We start from the raw sequence: 17,858 nt of genomic DNA, 5'->3' as shown, positions 1-17,858 counted from the left end.
CAAGCCCCGTGCGCCTCATCTCAAGGAAAGTTGGCTCCATTGCATTGAAAAAAGAGCATCCCATTCATTTTACTATGCAAAAAGTTATTCAAGGGACCATGCATAGACCGTACATCTAAAATCTCAGATTATTGAGTAGAAAAACTTTATTATCAAAGTCGACCTACTACAATTAGGCCTATGTTGTGTTTAAGTATGCCAATGCTATTAACCCAGGCCTTCTACATTTCAAAGGTTGTAAGACCTTATACCCCTTGCAGACCATAACCTTTAGTGTACTCATAGAATGATTATTCTGAGGTATCCTATATTTAATGACATGATTATACCTATAGTATCAAAGTTAGAATGGGAGTAGCTATGTACAGTAGGCTTCAGTCAACCTACAATTAGGCCTATGGTGTGGCTACTTCTACATTCTAAAGGTTGCAAGATCACGGACCATACCCCTTAGAAAGCAGAGTCATGAAACAATGGACCCCTCATAATCATTCTATGAGCACCAGCGTACAGTAATCTAGCAATACCTGATATATCCCATTATAGACATCGTGCCTTAGGATAGGGTGTGGCTTGACAGAGAAGGTTGACATAAGGTTGATGAAGCATCATATTTACCTGTCTGCTTCAGAGGAACCTGCACTGTTCATACTTGTGTGTTCACATGGAACGTTTCACCCTGTCAAATCAAAAACACACCCTAACAAGCTCTTCCCTCTTCCCTCTATACCCCTGGGCACAATATTACCAGTACAGTGCAACTACAACATACCAAAGGTTTATTCTCTCCACGCACAGCAATTTATACTTTTGCTGCTTCACGGCTGTACCACCACCAAAAAGTGGTCTTAGCACAATGTTTTTGTATCAGTGTCAAGAATCTACCAATGTTGCCTGACTAAATCTATGCCTGCAACTGTTTACTTTATTAACGCCTGTTTGCCAAGACTAGAATAACCTCGTTACAATTCCCAGAGCAGAGGAAGGTGCAGCTGGATATTTATGGTGCACCTGGGCATTGGGAGACGGACAGTGCAGGTTGTCATACCGCTCTGTACCATTCCACCACTGAACATTGCTTTTCTCTCTCCAGTCCACTGGAGAGGGAAGTGCTTCAACCTCAGTTCATAAGAGCTGCCTTTTATAATTCCGTTACTGAGGTTATTGAAACTTTCTGCTTGCCTTCTGTCCTTGAAAGTCCTATCCTCCCACACTACAAAGGGAAAAGGTATTTATAAGGAGACGGCTTTAATAACTTCAAAACTGTACATCTTTGTGAAGGGGGAAATTCCAACAAAACAGAGAGTACGAGAGTTAACTTTATTCATTTTCTGTTGAATTGAGGGATTCATTGTTCTCTGTGGTGGTGCGGGTGTATGAGGCCACAGGATATGGACAGTAGATGCATGTGCAAACTTCCTCAATGGAGAGCTGCTTTGAGAGGTGGTGTATTAGTAACGCTTGCAGTAAGCAAGCAGGGTGTTAGTCTTTAGTAGACTGCAATAATACCAAACCATTCCTAGGATTTGTTCTGGCATTAAATAAGGTTTCCATGGAACCTTGCATCTACACTGATTGAAACAGGTTTAATGACAGAAGTTCCTCTGTAAACCCATGTAAGATTGTCTTTGCAGGGGGAAAAGATTTTCTTCCTTTCTCCTCTCTCCCATCCCTTGGCGCAAAATAACAGCCAACAGGAGAGTTGTCAATGGGCATTCATTTCCCCTTTACTAGAGTAGGTGGCAGGTAGCCTCGTGATTAAGAGTGTTGGGCCAGTAACTGAAAGGTAGATGGTTCGAATCCTTGAGCTGACTAGGTGAAAAATCAGTTGATTTGCTCCTGTAAGTCACTCTGGATAAGAGCATCTGCTAAGTTACAAAAATGTAGAGTTAGCTTTTCACAAGTCTAATTCAATGGAATAGTCACTGTAGTCATTGTCTGGTGTTGACGGGATGAAAAGTGGGTCTTCCAAAGCTGCCGGCCCATTGCAGACACAATTTCCTGCTACTCCAGTCTGGTGTCGCTCCTAAACTGGTCCACATACGTGACTTCGGACCTGTCCCTTCTGCTGGACCTATGAGGTAGTAATGGGTATGAAATAATGATAAGAACACAAAAATAAGTCAAAAGGTCTTTGAAATCCAATACAATTCTTAGTGAATGGCTGACAATTATAATTCATGTTTGAAAATGTTCCTACTTTTAGTATAACTGTTAAAGTGGTCAGGCCAGAGGAAGGGTTAGGGTTAGAGGTGGAGGGCAACAGGCAAACGTGTCATGTCCCATCACAAGACTATGCTCATGTGGTTAGCAATCACATGTTTTATGCCTAAACTACTCATTAGAAGTCACACATCAATTACAGCATATCTGACAGTTTTGTCATGATATTCATACAGAAAGTAAAATAGCCAGTATGTTATTAGTGGTGCATTGACAATAATATCCAGGGGGGCAACTTTCACAAAAATGGTATTTCTGTGTGTGTTTCTTAATGCAGCACAATTATTTAACATTATACTGATAAATAACATAGGCTACTTTCTACTGTAACATTATCTTCTCAGTTTCAGTTTTTGAAACTGTCATTTTCAGTGGTGTGTTTGGGCTTGTGCCCATTTTATTTTATTTAACTAGGCAAGTCAGTAAAGAACAAATTCTTATTTACAATGACAGCCTACCGGGGAACAGTGGGTTAATTGTTCAGGGGCAGAACGACAGATTTTTACCTTGTCAACTCGGGGATTAGATCCAGCAACTTTACGGTTACTGGCCCAACGTTCTAACCACCTGCTGTCCGTTTTGAAATGTCCCCTCTCCTACTTTAACTGACACCCAACATCATGCCATTTTGGTTGAATAATCTGTTTCAGATATTTTCCTATATTCATTTGCACAGCCTTTTGTAGTTTAATTTCTGGGAGAGTTACAGGGTGTTTGATGCCATCGTGTGGTATGTTGATGAATTGAAAACCAATAAATACGTTTATGACGGCACAGTCCTACGTTACTCTGTCACGATCCACGTTCAAAACAACTTGCAACTCGGAACTCGGAAATATCTTCCGATTTTGGTGCGTTCAAAACAACTGGGAACTCGGAAAAAACGAGCAGCGAATGGGAAAATCGATGTGAACGGTCATCCAACTCTGGAACTTGGGCCTCTTTCTAGAGCTCCGACTTTCCGACCTAAAGATCACTGACGTCATGATTTGATCTCGTACTTTTCGGAGTTCCCAGTTGTTTTGAACGCGACATTAGTTTACAAACGATGGTTTGAGACCCACAGGTGGATTGGGACAAATAAAAAGGATTGTATTTATTTGGTGGGTCATAAAAATGCCAAAAGGTTTTACTGGGTGGATCACAAACCTACGTTAAGTTTGTTATACACATTTAAGAGGGGATCACACCCGTGTATTGTGTACTGTGTGATGTATTTCTGATCATTTTGTAAGAATTTGACTCTCAAATGCAATGGTTCTGAATCCCCAGGACACATGTCACTCACACGGTCCTGACATCATTGATGACGCTGCGTGTATAATGCTTTGTGGCTTGTTATAAGCATGCATGAGCCTTTATAATAATCCTATTATAAGGCTAATAATATGTTACGTCTCTCTATGTATGGAATTGTTAGATCATTGTGAGATGATAACAACACATTTTAAGTGGCAACAAGGTAGTGTCAAGTCAGTGAGAAATGCTGGAGCAATTAAAAGACTCAGGTGCATTTCACTACATGTCCCATCATGCACATCGAAGGGGGCGTAGTCGCTGTAAGTACATGGCAAATTCCTGCAGACAGTGAGGACGAAGAGCTCTTAATCAGTAGATTAAAGCCCTTTAATTGATTATTTTGATTGTGCTAGTCGTAATACCTTAAAACGATGACTTCAAAGGACCCGAATGCATCAAACAGTGCCCTGCTTTATTTGATTTATCAGCATTTAAAGGAGAATGGTTACCAGAAGGCTGCAAACGTGCTGAAAAAACATGCAACTCAGGTATGTTTTGATACTGTCCAACTCTTTTTTTTAAATTTCGTTTCAACTCCTCATTAAACCTATATTAGCACATAGTGTATTTGACCATTTTGAAATATGTGTGGTTATCCAGGATTGAAGTAGTGTAATTTAATATTAGGTGAGATTTGCTTTCATTATTTTCAATATGTTGTATCTGAATAAACCTACATTTATGCAAATAATGTTTGCAATTGACCTTCCCTTTGCATGGTGCGTCTTTCTGAATCTCTACCTTGGATTTAGTCAGCCATAACTGATGTAGAACATTATGTAACAGTTGAACACACGTTGGGGCCATGAATGGTGGCACTGTACATTTTGTGAAATGCGCACCATGGTCGTTGTTGCGAAATGATCTACGTCTACTTGTTTTTCAGATGAATAAATGTATTTAAAGCAATTGTATATGTATTCAGTTGTCTTTAATACTTTTTGAAGAATGTATAGAGACGTATTTAATATAAAATACTCTGCCCTATGCATTTATGCTTTTGGTGACCTACAGATGGAAACACCAGAAGATATCACCTCTTTACATGACATCTACACGAGTTGGACCAAGTAAGTATAGTATAATATGTCATATTAGTTTAATTTGCCTCAGGCACATATTGTCATTATGCAGTGCCTATATAACATAATGTACTATGTGCCTTTGGGCGGCAGGTAGCCCAGTGGTTAAGAGCGTTGGGCCAGTAACTGAAAGGTCGCTGGTTTGAACCCTGAGCTTGACTAGGTGAAAATAAATCTGCCAATGTGCCCTTGAGCAAGGCACTTAACCCTAGTTGCTCCTGTAAGACACTCAGGATAAGAGTATCTACTAAATGACTTAAATGTAAACATGTTATGGCATCTTAAGGTAAATCATTTGTTATGTACTGCTGCTATAACACATTTTCAGGGTCTCAGAAATCGGACAAAATCCAAAACAAGAGCCTGAAGTGGATTCCACCACCCTGAAGAAGATTAAGGCCGATCCATCAACCAAAGAAGAAGATGTGGACTCAAAACCAATTGGTAGGCTACCTCCTGCCCTACATTAAATATAATGTTCACAGTGTATCAAATTCACAAACCCTTAATCAACCAAAAAACAGCATTAAACTGTTCCATGGAGAAGATAGACTTGATACAATAAAACTTTATTGTCCATGTTACGACAAACAATGAAAATGTGTCTTCTGCTCCTTTCTCAACCTCCCTCTCAGAGGGCACACATAACTGAGACAACCACTGTGGTAAAGTTACATGGGTCAAGCTGCCCAACGGTAGGGGAATGTTTTCAGGATGTGAACATAGCAGCCCTCCAGTTGCCAGATCAATTCCCCCCTTTTCCAGCACCCTGGCCCGGAATTCAAATTATCCACCCTTCAGCTACAGGCCCAACTCCTTAGCGGATGGGCTACCTACCGCCCCATCTGGCATTCATAGCTGCACGTGATCAACCATGTAAATTCAGCATTCCTCATTACTCAGCTGTTTTTCAGATTCTCTACCTCCTGCCCCCCACACACCCCAGGCTGCGGATGCAGAAACCCCCCAGGCTGCAACCCCAGAGAATGAGGAGCCGGTCTCACAGGATGAGGTGGGTAGATAGAGGAGGAGCTGTGATTTGGGTTGGGCCTTGGCACCAGAGCTTTTGGGGACTTGAATAGGTTTGGATTAGCAAATTGAACATTGTTTTAAGTATCCTAGAAAAATTAAACAATCATAACACAGATATAATACAGTATTTATAGTTATTTAGCTCCATTTGATGTAGTTGCTGACTACTGACATTCCGATTTCTGTGTCATTATCAAAGTTGCCATCTACTCCAGTCAGTAACGGGACAGTGGAAACATCAGCCCCTGTACCAGCGGTCACCGCTTTAAAACAAGCAGAGAGCTCAGACAGTGACTCTGAGAGCAACGAGGAGATTCCCCTCACACAGGTGAAACATGGTGTTCCATTTGGAGGATAAAGGCTTTCTTGATAAATGAGGTATATACATTATATGAAATTGACTGTGTATCCCATGTGTCTGAATACTTACCTCTCTTCCAGGGAGTTACTGTCACCCCAAAGGCCTCTTCAGCTGCCCCTACCACCACACCCTCAAAACATGTAGACAGTAACAGCGAATCAGACAGTGAGAATGAGATTCCTCCATCACAGGTGAGGGGTCTTACGACAATTGTGTTATAACTACATTCTGTGAAATTCAGATTTATGAAATGTTTACTCTGTGTATTTCAGACTGTTGTCATTCCCAGTAAGGCCTCAGCTCCCAGTAAGACTTCTGCCACCCCTACAGCTCCCAGTAAAGCAGAGAGTTCAGACAGTGACACCTCAGACAGTGAAGAGGAGGTTACTGTCAAGGTATGTCACACCTGAATCGTTGTAAATTAAATTAATTTCAGCTAAATTATTGGACTGGTAATGGTTACTCCTAGGTAATAGCATGGTTATTCAACAACGCCTGACTGCCATGCATTTGTCTTTCCATCTTCTCTCCTCTGTGTTTTTAGAAACTAACATCTAAAGCTGCTCCTGTGAAACCAGCCAAGGCGAGCCCAGCAACCCCAGTGAAGCCCAGTGTAGTCACCCCCAGTCAGGCTAAAGCTGCTCCCAAGACTCCTGCTGCAGGGAAGAAAGCACAGAGCTCTGATAGCGACAGCTCCGACTCAGACACTGAGGAGGAGGCTCCTAAAAAGGTGAATCCTAATGATACCTGACTACAGTAATGCTCTCACACAAATTTAAGCTTGTGTCTGAAATATATTCTATAACATACAAGCTGGACAGTCATATAATAATAAAAAAACTCGGCGCACAATGATTGGTGACTTCCTGAACTTCCTTTGACCCATTGTACAGTATTTTTTATGAATCAACTTTAACAGTAGAGATACACAGACAACCATATCTGTCGTCCAGTCACTGTAATGATGTGTGTGGACATTGGCATAGATATTATTATAGTCCTCTAAATTCACAGCTAACACCCCCGTGGACAGTTTGTATTTGGCAGGGCTGTACTGCTCCTCTGTCTTTGTGCTGAAGCAGTGATCCATGGTCCTGTAACTCTGTTTGGACAGGGTCAATCCCCTTGGCTCTAGCCTGACAAGCTCTATAGTGGCACTCAGCTTCGAGTGACTGTCTGTGACACCGACCAGGAAACATGGTTCTCATGCCATGTTTCATTTGTCTCTGTTCCAGAAATCTGTGGCGACACCCAAAGCCAAGCCTGTGGCTGCAACTCTGGTCAAGGCAGAAGCAGTGAAATCCACCCCTATTAAAAAACCAACAAACAGCTCAGACAGTGACAGTGATGACACTGAGGAGGAGGCTCCTGTAAAGGTAGGTCACAACTGACTAATATCATGCTACCCTGTCCTATAACAAGTTCATTTGCTTGAAGAGCTTGATATATTTTTTTGTTTCAGAAATCAACACAGACACCCAAAGCTGCTCCTGTGAAACCAGCCAAGGCGCCCCCAGCAGCCCCAGTGAAACCCAGTGTAGTCACCCCCAGTCAGGCTAAAGCTGCTCCTGTGAAACCAGCCAAGGCACCCCCAGCAGCCCCAGTGAAACCCAGTGTAGTCACCCCCAGTCAGGCTAAAGCTGCTCCCAAGACTCCTGCTGCAGGGAAGAAAGCACAGAGCTCTGATAGCGACAGCTCAGACTCAGACACTGAAGATGAGTTATTTATAAAGGTAAGTCATACCTGAGAAATACACTGAACAAAAATATAAATGCAACATGCAAAGTGTTGGTCCCATGTTTCATGAGCTGAAATAAAAGATCCCAGAAATGTTCCGTACGCACTAAAAGCTTATTTCTCTCTAATTTTGTGCACACATTTGTTTACATCCCTGTTAGTGAGCGTTTCTCCTTTGCCAGCCAGGATAATCCACCCACCTAACTGGTGTGGCATATCAAGATGCTGAATAAACAGCATGATTATTACACAGGTGCACCTTGTGCTGGTGACAATAAAAGGCCACTATAAAATGTGCAGTTTTGGCACACAAAACAATGGCACACATGTCTCAAGTTTTGAGGGAGCGTGCAATTGGTATGCGGATTGCAAGAATGTTCAACAGGGCTGTTGCCAGAGAATTGAATGTTAATTTCTCTACCATAAGCTGCCTCCAATGTCATTTTGGAGAATTTGGCAGTACATCCAACCTGCCTCACAGCGGCAGACCATGTGTAACCACGCCAGCCCAGGACCTCCACAACCGGCTTCTTCACCTGCCGGATTGTCTGAGGAGGGTGGGATGCTGAGGAGTATTTCTGTCTGTAAAAGCCCTTTTGTGTGGAAAAACAAATTCTGATTGGCTGGGCCTAGCTCCCCAGTGGGTGGGCCTGGCTGCCAAGTGGATTGGCCTATGCCCTCCAAGGCCCACCCATGGCTGCACCACTGCCCAGTCATGTTAAATCCATAGATTAGGGCTTAATCAATTGATTTCAATTGATGGATTTCCTTTTATGAAGTGTAACTCAGTAAAATCTTTGAAATTGTTGCATGTTGCATTCATATTTTTGTTCAGTATAGTAATTAAACCATTTCTTGTCACTAATAAAAACAAATATTGAGTTGGTTTTATTCCTGATATAATACCTTGATATAATTTTTTGTTTCAGAAATCAACACAGACACCGAAAGCTGCTCCTGTGAAACCAGCCAAGGCGCCCCCAGCAGCCCCAGTGAAACCCAGTGTAGTCACCCCCAGTCAGGCTAAAGCTGCTCCCAAGACTCCTGCTGCAGGGAAGAAAGCACAGAGCTCTGATAGCGACAGCTCAGACTCAGACAGTGAAGAGGAGTTAACTGTAAAGGTAAGTCACACCTGAGAAATAGTAATTAAACCATTTCTCCTTGTCACTAATAAAAACAAATATTGAGTTGGTTTTATTCCTGATATAATACCTTGATATCATTTTTTGTTTCAGAAATCAACACAGACACCGAAAGCTGCTCCTGTGAAACCAGCCAAGGCGCCCCCAGCAGCCCCAGTGAAACCCAGTGTAGTCACCCCCAGTCAGGCTAAAGCTGCTCCCATGACTCCTGCTGCAGGGAAGAAAGCACAGAGCTCTGATAGCGACAGCTCCGACTCAGACACTGAGGAGGAGGCTCCTAAGGTTTGTACAATAATCCTACTATTTTGATCCCATTTACGATACAACGCACAACATGATCTACTGTAGGTCAATGTAGACATAGGAAGTGCAGTAGACCATAAACACCATAAGTCATTACTTCTGTGATAGTCTCCAGATCTGCATCTGCTCTCTCCCTAAGACCAAGCCGGGGGCAGCTGCTCCAGTCAAGGCTGTAGCAGTGAAATCACCAGAACCAGTGAAGTCCAGCAAACTCGCTATCACTCCCTCAAAACCAGCAGAGAGCTCAGAGAGTGACAGCAGTGAAGATGACATTCCTTTCACACAGGTGAAAGAATATTTGCACTATTAGAACATGCAAACAGCTTTTTTTCTGTGGAATCATGTCTTGAAAATGTACAACTATAATGTTGTTTATTGACTCTGGTCTGTGTGGATTTGTGTTTCAGACTCCTGCTAAAGTCATAGAGGCAGCTCCCAGTAAGGCCTCAGCTCCCAGTAAGGCCTCAGCTCCCAGTAAGACTCCAGCCACCCCTACAGCTCCCAATAAAGCAGAGAGTTCAGACAGTGACACCACAGACAGTGAAGAGGAGTTTACTGTCAAGGTATGTCACACTTGAGAAATAGTCATTAAACCACTTCCCCTTGTCAATAAGAAAAACAAATATTGAGTTGGTTTTATTTCTGATATAATTATTTGTTCCAGAAACCTGCACTGACACCCAAAGCTGCTCCTGTGAAACCAGCCAAGGCGCCCCCAGCAGCCCCAGTGAAACCCAGTGTAGTCACCCCCAGTCAGGCTAAAGCTGCTCCCAAGACTCCTGCTGCAGGGAAGAAAGCACAGAGCTCTGATAGCGACAGCTCCGACTCAGACACTGAGGAGGAGGCTCCTAAAAAGGTCTGTATCATATGCCAGAAATATATAATTTGATAGTGTTGTGTTAATCCTGTGATAATACTGAGGATAAATTGGTGTATAATCCTAGAACTTTCTTAAACCTGAATCTACTACCAAGCAGAAAACCACCCCAGCCTCAACCCCAAGCAAGGCCAAAGCCACTCCTAAGACCCCAGCAGCAGCAGCTGCTAAGATGGAGACTGACAGCTCAGACGCCTCTGACAGTGAGGATGAGGCTCCAGCCAAGCAGGCCCCTGCCAAGCCCACCCCCAGCCCGGCTAAAACCACACCCAAGGCCCCTGCTGCAGCTAAGAAGGCCGACAGCTCGGACAGTGATGAGTCTGACACTGAGGAGGGCAAGCCAGCTAAAGTAAGCTATCGGTCACACATGTTATTAACCTGTGGTAATGTGCTTTTGGTGATGTTTTGGCGTCTGCAGTTGTACCTACATTCTGTTTATTTGTTTTTGTTTCTACAGAAGGTCACTGCTACCTCCGTAGGCAAACCGTCAACTCCAGTACAGGAGGACAAAGATTCCTCAGACAGTGAGGATGAAGAAACACCATCGGTCAGTCTCATAGCCCATCAAATTTAACTAGGGCTGTCCCGGACTAAAAAAAAATATTTGACAACCGAAAGTCGTCTGGTATAAAAAAAAATGGTGTATTTTTACATATATAGACACACCCTATGTGTTTTAATAAAATGTACTTTATGCATTGAGCTTGTCTGAGGCTTAAAGCTTACAGTTTGATGAAATAAGACAAATGCCTTATGATGGCGCCAGAGGTCTAGATAACCAGAAGAGAAAAACCTGACTCCAATATTCTCCTCCCTCTCCTGCTGGCTTTCACAGGTTCTGCCATTACTCTCCTGAAGTTGCCGGTAATAGGCTACATGAGGAGTTAGAAACCTTTTTCATGTGGAATGCAAATTTATCTTACCAATCCTACCCATCTGCGTGCCAGTTATGGTTTTCATATGCACATTTTCGTGAAACAGTTTAATTTAATTTATAATAACGGCTTCATATCTGACAATCATTGTCATGTGGTTAATAAAAATTCTATCCAAATCTAAATTAAAATTATACAAACCTAAAAAGTAACTTCTATTGCCTTTGCCAACTATGTAAAATGTGTCTACATAAAGCCAACAAATAAAAACTGCAGCTTGCAGGCAGAAAGTATCCTGATAAAAATAAATATCCTATAAATCACATTGGCTACACATGGCCTGTCTGCAACAAACTTGAATCAATGTATCAACTATTAAGTTGGGTCCAGCCTAAAGCTTGCACTAGCCAACTTGCAACACTGTATAAAATAGTCTGGGCCCTCAGAGTTTCCCAGCTCCAGTGAGCTCAGGACAGACACAGCTGGAGGCTATTTTCACCAGGGATAAGAAGCAGTGGTTGACCTGGGCAGGAAGCTCACCGGAGCAGAGTACCGGCACCTCAAATGTTCTACTGCTTGAGCTCCTGTTCCTCTTACAGAATATTAGCTCAAAAGTATTGTGGAGCTCCTGCACCTAAATATAACCAGTACCAGCACCCAAAATGAGTACCGGAACATATTTCAGTCCAAGTCAAACACTGATAAGAAGTAATCAGGTAGGCCTATTTTATGACGTTTCAACTGGCCCAGAGCATGACATTTTTTGCTTTCACGCTAAGTGGTTATCAAAAGGGAGAGCGCTGGGAAGATTATTCAGGTAGCCTATAGGCCTACTTCTATTTGTGCTCGTCTTTACTCAACATGGACAGGAGCGCTCCAAACAAAAGACAATGACTTAATTGACAAAACTCGTAAATGGAATGAAATAAAACAAAACTAGTTTCTCACAAGTGTAGCATAGGTTGTGCACTCTGTTAACAATGTGTCCACTCCGACAATGACAACGGGAAGACTGGAATAATAATATTGAATGCATTAAAATAATTACCAAAAAACAAAGTAACAAACATTGTAGATTATAAATGATAGGAATTAAAGGTAAATGTACTACTGGTGATATACAGAACCAGACAAAGGTTTGGACACACCTACTCATTCAAGGGTTTTTCTTTATTTTTACATTGAAGAATAATAGTGAAAACTTTCATAGTTTTGATGTCTTCACTACTTATCTACAATGTAGAAAATAGTACAAAATACAGAAAAACCCTGGAATGAGTAGGTGTGTCCAAACTTTTGACTGGTACTGTATATATTTGTTACTGCTCGACTAAACAATCTCGGTTGACCAACAGCCAAACAATCGAACAATAAACTAATTGGGGTCAGCCCTAAATTAAACTGATAATTACTGTGCATATCAAAGTGAAAATGTTTGGCAATGGCATGTATTATATAAACTTCAACTTGCATAGATTAAATTGACCTTGTATTTTATCTGTGCTTATGAATCTGACGTATGTGACCAGAACCCAGAATCCACACCATCAGCTGTCACTCAAACCCAGGCAACGCCTCCTGCTGGCAAGGAGGGAGGTACAGAGGAACACAGTCCAGCAGAGGTATGTACGGTACGGGTGATGTAGGGATGTTATGGAACACAGTCCAGCAGAGGTATGTACGATACGGGTGATGTAGGGATGTCATGGAACACAGTCCAGCAGAGGTATGTATGGTACGGGTGATGTAGGGATGTTATGGAACACAGTCCAGCAGAGGTATGTACGATACGGGTGATGTAGGGATGTCATGGAACACAGTCCAGCAGAGGTATGTATGGTACGGTGATGTAGGGATGTCATGGAACACAGTCCAGCAGAGGTATGTACAGTATGGGTGATGTAGGGATGTCATGGAACACAGTCCAGCAGAGGTATGTATGGTACGGTGATGTAGGGATGTCATGGAACACAGTCCAGCAGAGGTATGTATGGTACGGTGATGTAGGGATGTCATGGAACACAGTCCAGCAGAGGTATGTACGGAATGGGTGATGTAGGGATGTCATGGAACACAGTCCAGCAGGGGTATGTATGGTACGGGCGATGTAGGGATGTCATGGAACACAGTCCAGCAGAGGTATGTACAGTATGGGCGATGTAGGGATGTCATGGAACACAGTCCAGCAGGGGTATGTACGGTACGGGTGATGTAGGGATGTTATGGAACACAGTCCAGCAGAGGTATGTACGATACGGGTGATGTAGGGATGTCATGGAACACAGTCCAGCAGAGGTATGTACGGTACGGTGATGTAGGGATGTCATGGAACACAGTCCAACGGGTATGTATGGTACGGGTGATGTAGGGATGTCATGGAACACAGTCCAGCAGAGGTATGTACGTAACGGTGATGTAGGGATGTCATGGAACACAGTCCAACGGGTATGTATGGTATGGGTGATGTAGGGATGTCATGGAACACAGTCCAACAGGTATGTACGGTACGGGAGATGTAGGGATGTCATGGACATTCTTTCTGGACTGCTAATTGTTCATTTTTCCACCAACACCATATGGGCTCCTTATTCATATTTGCACTTCATGCCTTGACAGAAAGTTGAAGCTGCTCCAGTCATACCTACAACTGAAGCAGCAGCTGAGGACAACAGCAGTGATGATCCAACCGATATTGAAGGATCTTCTCCTGAAGGTACACCAGCCCAGACCTCACTCATGTCATGTGTTATTTTCTGGTGCTGTTCATTTTGCTTGGTGTAGTTGCATTTTGGTTAGTTCTGTGTCTATCTATGACCTCCTCCTTTCCACGACAGTCCCTGAGGTGGACACACCCCCTGCCTCTGGGCCAGAGAGTGCAAAGGAGGAGGAGGTCCCAGAGAGTCCCCAGAAGGTCCTAAAGACAGACACTTCTTCAGAGAAGCCCAAGACAGAGGATCAGATAGTGACCTCTACAACATCAGAGGACAAGAGTGACACCGCTGAACTCCCGTCAGAAGCCCCTGCTACGGGTAAGACCAGCCATTTCTCCCCACCTGGTCTAGAAGAACCATACGTGGACTCCACTGACAACTTGGATCACTTTATAGCTGAGGCCAGAAAAGGTACAGACCACACATCATAATACAGTATCTAAATTAACAAAGGACAGGAACATAAGCTAAGTTAAGATGAGTGTTCAACGAAAGTGAAACACAGAGAGAGGACAGTCAAAACAGAAACACTGTTCATAAAGCTTTCATAAAGTTTGGGATAAAATAAAAAAATATATGACTTACCATCATCTTGCAATGAAATAACTGAGAGGAAGAACAACTTTCAAAATACAGTCAAACAAGTAAATGACCAGTCTTATGAAATGTATTTTTAAATGTATCTTTAGCTGCTGAGACCAGAACTGCTTTAGAAGAGGAATCAAAGGTGTGTGTTGACCCAGTTATCCCCAATTCAGCATCTGAAGACTTGGAGGTAAGTAAAGTAATCAATGATGTAACCATGTGTCTGTGAGACATCCTGTGCACGGCTGATATGAATCAAAGTGACCAAATGCTTTGATTGAAGGTTTTGCTTTGATCTAAACAATATTCTATTGTTGTTGCCCCTCTGTTTTTCGTCACCATGTAGCCTGAAAAAGTGACCATTGAGACAGTTGCTGAGACAATCCCCACAGAGACAGAGGAACCGCCCACAGAGGAGCCAACCACTGATACCCCAACACCTGGATCAAAGAGGAAGAGGAGTAAAGAGACAACGGATGCAACTCCCAAGAAGAAGATGAAGAAGAAGAAGGGGGAGGTTGAAGAGAATGGGCAGCCTGCAGTAGAGGAGCATGGTGATGCGTCCAGTCAGGACACCAAGTGGTTGGAGCTGACTCCATCAGGTACACTATCCAGAGCTCTCTAACCCTGTTTCCAGAGAGATACCGTCCTGTAGGTTAACTTCAACCCTGTTCCTGGAAAGCTACTGTCCTGTAGGTTTTAACTCTAACCCTAATGTAGCACACCTGATTCTAATAATTAGCTGGTTGATAAGCTGAATCAGGTTAGTAACAACTGGGGTTGGATTGAAAACCTACAGGATGTTAGCTCTCCAGGAACAGGGTTGGAGTTAAAACCTACAGGAGGGTAGCTCTCCAGGAACAGGGTTGGAGTTAAAACCTACAGGAGGGTAGCTCTCCAGGAACAGGGTTGGAGTTAAAACCTACAGGAGGGTAGCTATCCAGGAACAGGGTTGAAGTTAAAACCTACAGGAGGGTAGCTCTCCAGGAACAGGGTTGAAGTTAAAACCTACAGGAGGGTAGCTCTCCAGGAACAGGGTTGAAGTTAAAACCTACAGGACGGTAGCTCTCCAGGAACAGGGTTGAAGTTAAAACCTACAGGAGGTTAGCTCTCCAGGAACAGGGTTGGAGTTAAAACCTACAGGATGGTAGCTATCCAGGAACAGGGTTGGAGTTAAAACCTACAGGAGGGTAGCTCTCCAGGAACAGGGTTGAAGTTAAAACCAACAGGATGTTAGCTCTCCAGGAACAGGGTTGGAGTTAAAACCTACAGGAGGGTATATCTCCAGGAACAGGGTTGGAGTTAAAACCTACAGGACGGTAACTCTCCAGGAACAGGGTTGGAGTTAAAACCTACAGGAGGGTAGCTCTCCAGGAACAGGGTTGAAGTTAAAACCAACAGGATGTTAGCTCTCCAGGAACAGGGTTGAAGTTAAAACCTACAGGAGGTTAGCTCTCCAGGAACAGGGTTGAAGTTAAAACCTACAGGAGGGTAGCTCTCCAGGAACAGGGTTGGAGTTAAAACCTACAGGAGGGTAGCTCTCCAGGAACAGGGTTGGAGAGCCCTGAGAGAAAGAGGCACAAGAGAAAGCTAATAATCATTAGACCTGGACCATAAATAACCCTTAGCCACTACTAGGAAAAGGGTAGGGCTAGGGGTTGCCTTGTATTACCTGCTAAATAACTGAATGTAACCTGTAACCATCATCTATAGTCAACATTTCTGTTACATTGATTTTCTCCGTTTTACAGACGATTCCAAGGTGGATACCACCCCGGCTTCAGAGTCTGGCTCCACCACTCTTGTTCTGTCAGCAAAGTCCCTCAGGAAAAGGAAAAGAAAGAGGGTGAAGAAAAGAAGAGGGGCCGAGAGGGAGTCACCGGAAGAGGACGAAAAAACAGACTTCGTCCCAAAAAATACAAAAATGAAAAAGAGCAAGAAAAACACAGCAGCCACCCTGACACCACCAACCAACAACCAGACCAAGGAAACTCCAAAGACCACAGCTGCTAAGAGGCCTCTTCCTCCCACCCCTGAGCCGGAAGAGCTAGAGACTCCCAAAAAGAAGAAGAAGAAAGTCGCAGAGAAAGGGAGCGCTGTGAAGGAAAATACAACTCCAGGCATTGAAATAAAGAAAAGAAAGAAGAAGGCTGCTAAAGCTGAAAACACTGTGAAAGACTCTGCAATCTCAACTCCTGAACCGAGCCTTACACCAGAGACCCCAAAAAACAAAAAGAGTAAGTGCAGTACGGGACAAACAAGAAAGGTTGCTTCTCTAAGTATTAAGTTAATTTGTTGTGTGTTTCCATTATGATTGGGTTCTACAGAGAAAAAGAAGCTGACAGAGAAAAAGGAGAAAATGAAAACTGCATTGAAAACACCGGTAAAAGCCTCAACAGGACCTTTGCCTAACACAGAAGTGACTAAGGTATGGGACATAAACACTATCTGGGGCATAGGTGCATATCAATAGAACATGATGAATTATGTAAATAGTGTTATTTGGATGCATAAAATAGTTATAATAGCACTGATATTTCCTTTTTTCTTTAGAAAAATAAGTCCTCCAAAAAGAAATAATCCAATGGTGAAATTTCAGGTACATATACATCATATATTCTGTCATTTTCCCAAAGCCCAAAATGACTTACATCATTTCTCAAATCTAATGTTACTTTGCAGGAGATGGTGGATATCTTCTCCAGGGAATGAAGTGGAGCTGCTGACGTCAATCAGAAGACCACCTCGATCACACTGGTGCCTGAGGTTTCAACCAAAAGAAGTGGAAACTGGAGTTCTACCCTGTACATGTACTTAAGGTTCTACACATGTATTTTAGGGGAACATCTGTATTGTGTTACTAACAACACAATCTATGTTTTAACCATATATTCTATAAGCTTGCTAAACCAGGCATGTATTGACATGAAAAAGGCAAAATACTCATACCATTCTATTTGAAGTGTTGAATAAACTGGACACAGAAACTAACACATTTGCACAGCCTGATGGAACGTAAACCCATCTTCAGTGTATTTGCCAAGTCTTAACTAATGATAAAACATTGGGCATTAATATGTCCTTGGTCTAGCGTTGCCGTCTAGATAATGTTGTAGGGTGTAGTACTCTTGCATGTTGTGGGTTTTAATTTCGGTTCTTTAAGCTGTGAACACTTCCACATAATTGTGTGTAAGGTAAGGGATTGTTAGGACTCAAAATGGGGAACACTTGTAGCAAATGTCACTCCAAATATTGTACTATGCACCTCACAAATCCTATTGCTGAGCCCATAGCCTTGTGGTTTAGCACTTATTTTAGACCCATACACCTATGCAGAGGAAGGTTCTGGGGGACCAGAGGAGATAGCTGATCTGACTGACTCAGAGAATTTGCTGAACTCCCATGTTTACAAACCAGTATTTCTGTCACATTCTTGTGAAAACAAACTTTTCTTCCATTTGTCGTTTCTGATTGTTCATTGTTATCAATAAAAATGGTTTAATCTCTTAATCTGGTTTCTTTATTCATAAAAGCTTATTATTAAAGTGTGAATTTCTATAGCATGAATATAAAATCATATTGTTGCCAGCCACTTGTGTATCTTTCAGTCAAATGCTGACTGTCTGGTCAA

The 17,858-nt window shown here is 42.7% G+C and overlaps 1 protein-coding gene across 4 annotated transcripts; it reads left to right on the top strand.

Moving 5' to 3' along the window:
• Nucleotides 1-3,770: 3,770 nt before the first annotated feature.
• On the top strand, nt 3,771-17,737 carry LOC115204499 (nucleolar and coiled-body phosphoprotein 1). 4 transcript variants are annotated; one of them, XM_029770131.1, is made up of 27 exons: nt 3,771-4,010; nt 4,537-4,592; nt 4,933-5,048; nt 5,519-5,616; nt 5,836-5,964; nt 6,078-6,188; nt 6,270-6,392; nt 6,542-6,727; nt 7,233-7,373; nt 7,460-7,552; nt 7,631-7,729; nt 8,664-8,855; nt 8,970-9,158; nt 9,319-9,465; nt 9,587-9,742; nt 9,844-10,035; nt 10,157-10,405; nt 10,514-10,603; nt 12,461-12,553; nt 13,548-13,644; nt 13,766-13,960; nt 14,332-14,417; nt 14,574-14,829; nt 15,979-16,464; nt 16,555-16,655; nt 16,781-16,826; nt 16,910-17,737. In XM_029770131.1, exons 1-26 carry the CDS (start codon nt 3,894-3,896, stop codon nt 16,805-16,807), a joined length of 3,825 nt encoding a protein of 1,274 aa, XP_029625991.1. In that variant the 5' UTR covers nt 3,771-3,893; the 3' UTR covers nt 16,808-16,826; nt 16,910-17,737. The 4 variants fall into 4 exon arrangements, with proteins under 4 accessions (XP_029625991.1, XP_029625990.1, XP_029625992.1 ...); XM_029770130.1 differs by having other exon boundaries at nt 9,295-9,465; XM_029770132.1 differs by lacking the exon at nt 7,233-7,373 and having other exon boundaries at nt 6,542-6,553; nt 7,478-7,552; nt 9,295-9,465.
• The last annotated feature ends 121 nt before the right edge of the window (nt 17,738-17,858 follow it).

This window comes from Salmo trutta, chromosome 12 (assembly GCF_901001165.1).
Source record: "Salmo trutta chromosome 12, fSalTru1.1, whole genome shotgun sequence".
Classification (NCBI taxonomy): domain Eukaryota; kingdom Metazoa; phylum Chordata; class Actinopteri; order Salmoniformes; family Salmonidae; genus Salmo; species Salmo trutta.
The sequence above is the reverse complement of the archived record's forward strand: the minus strand, read 5'-3'. Positions and strand labels throughout refer to the sequence as shown.

Excerpts from the sequence above, each read along its gene's own strand:
- LOC115204499 (XM_029770130.1), top strand. The coding sequence starts at position 3,894 with ATGACTTCAAAGGACCCGAATGCATCAAACAGTGCCCTGCTTTATTTG. Across the intron at positions 4,011-4,536 it reads TGAAAAAACATGCAACTCAG|ATGGAAACACCAGAAGATAT; the intron begins GTATGTTTTGAT and ends GGTGACCTACAG. Across the intron at positions 13,645-13,765 it reads TGAAGGATCTTCTCCTGAAG|TCCCTGAGGTGGACACACCC; the intron begins GTACACCAGCCC and ends TTTCCACGACAG.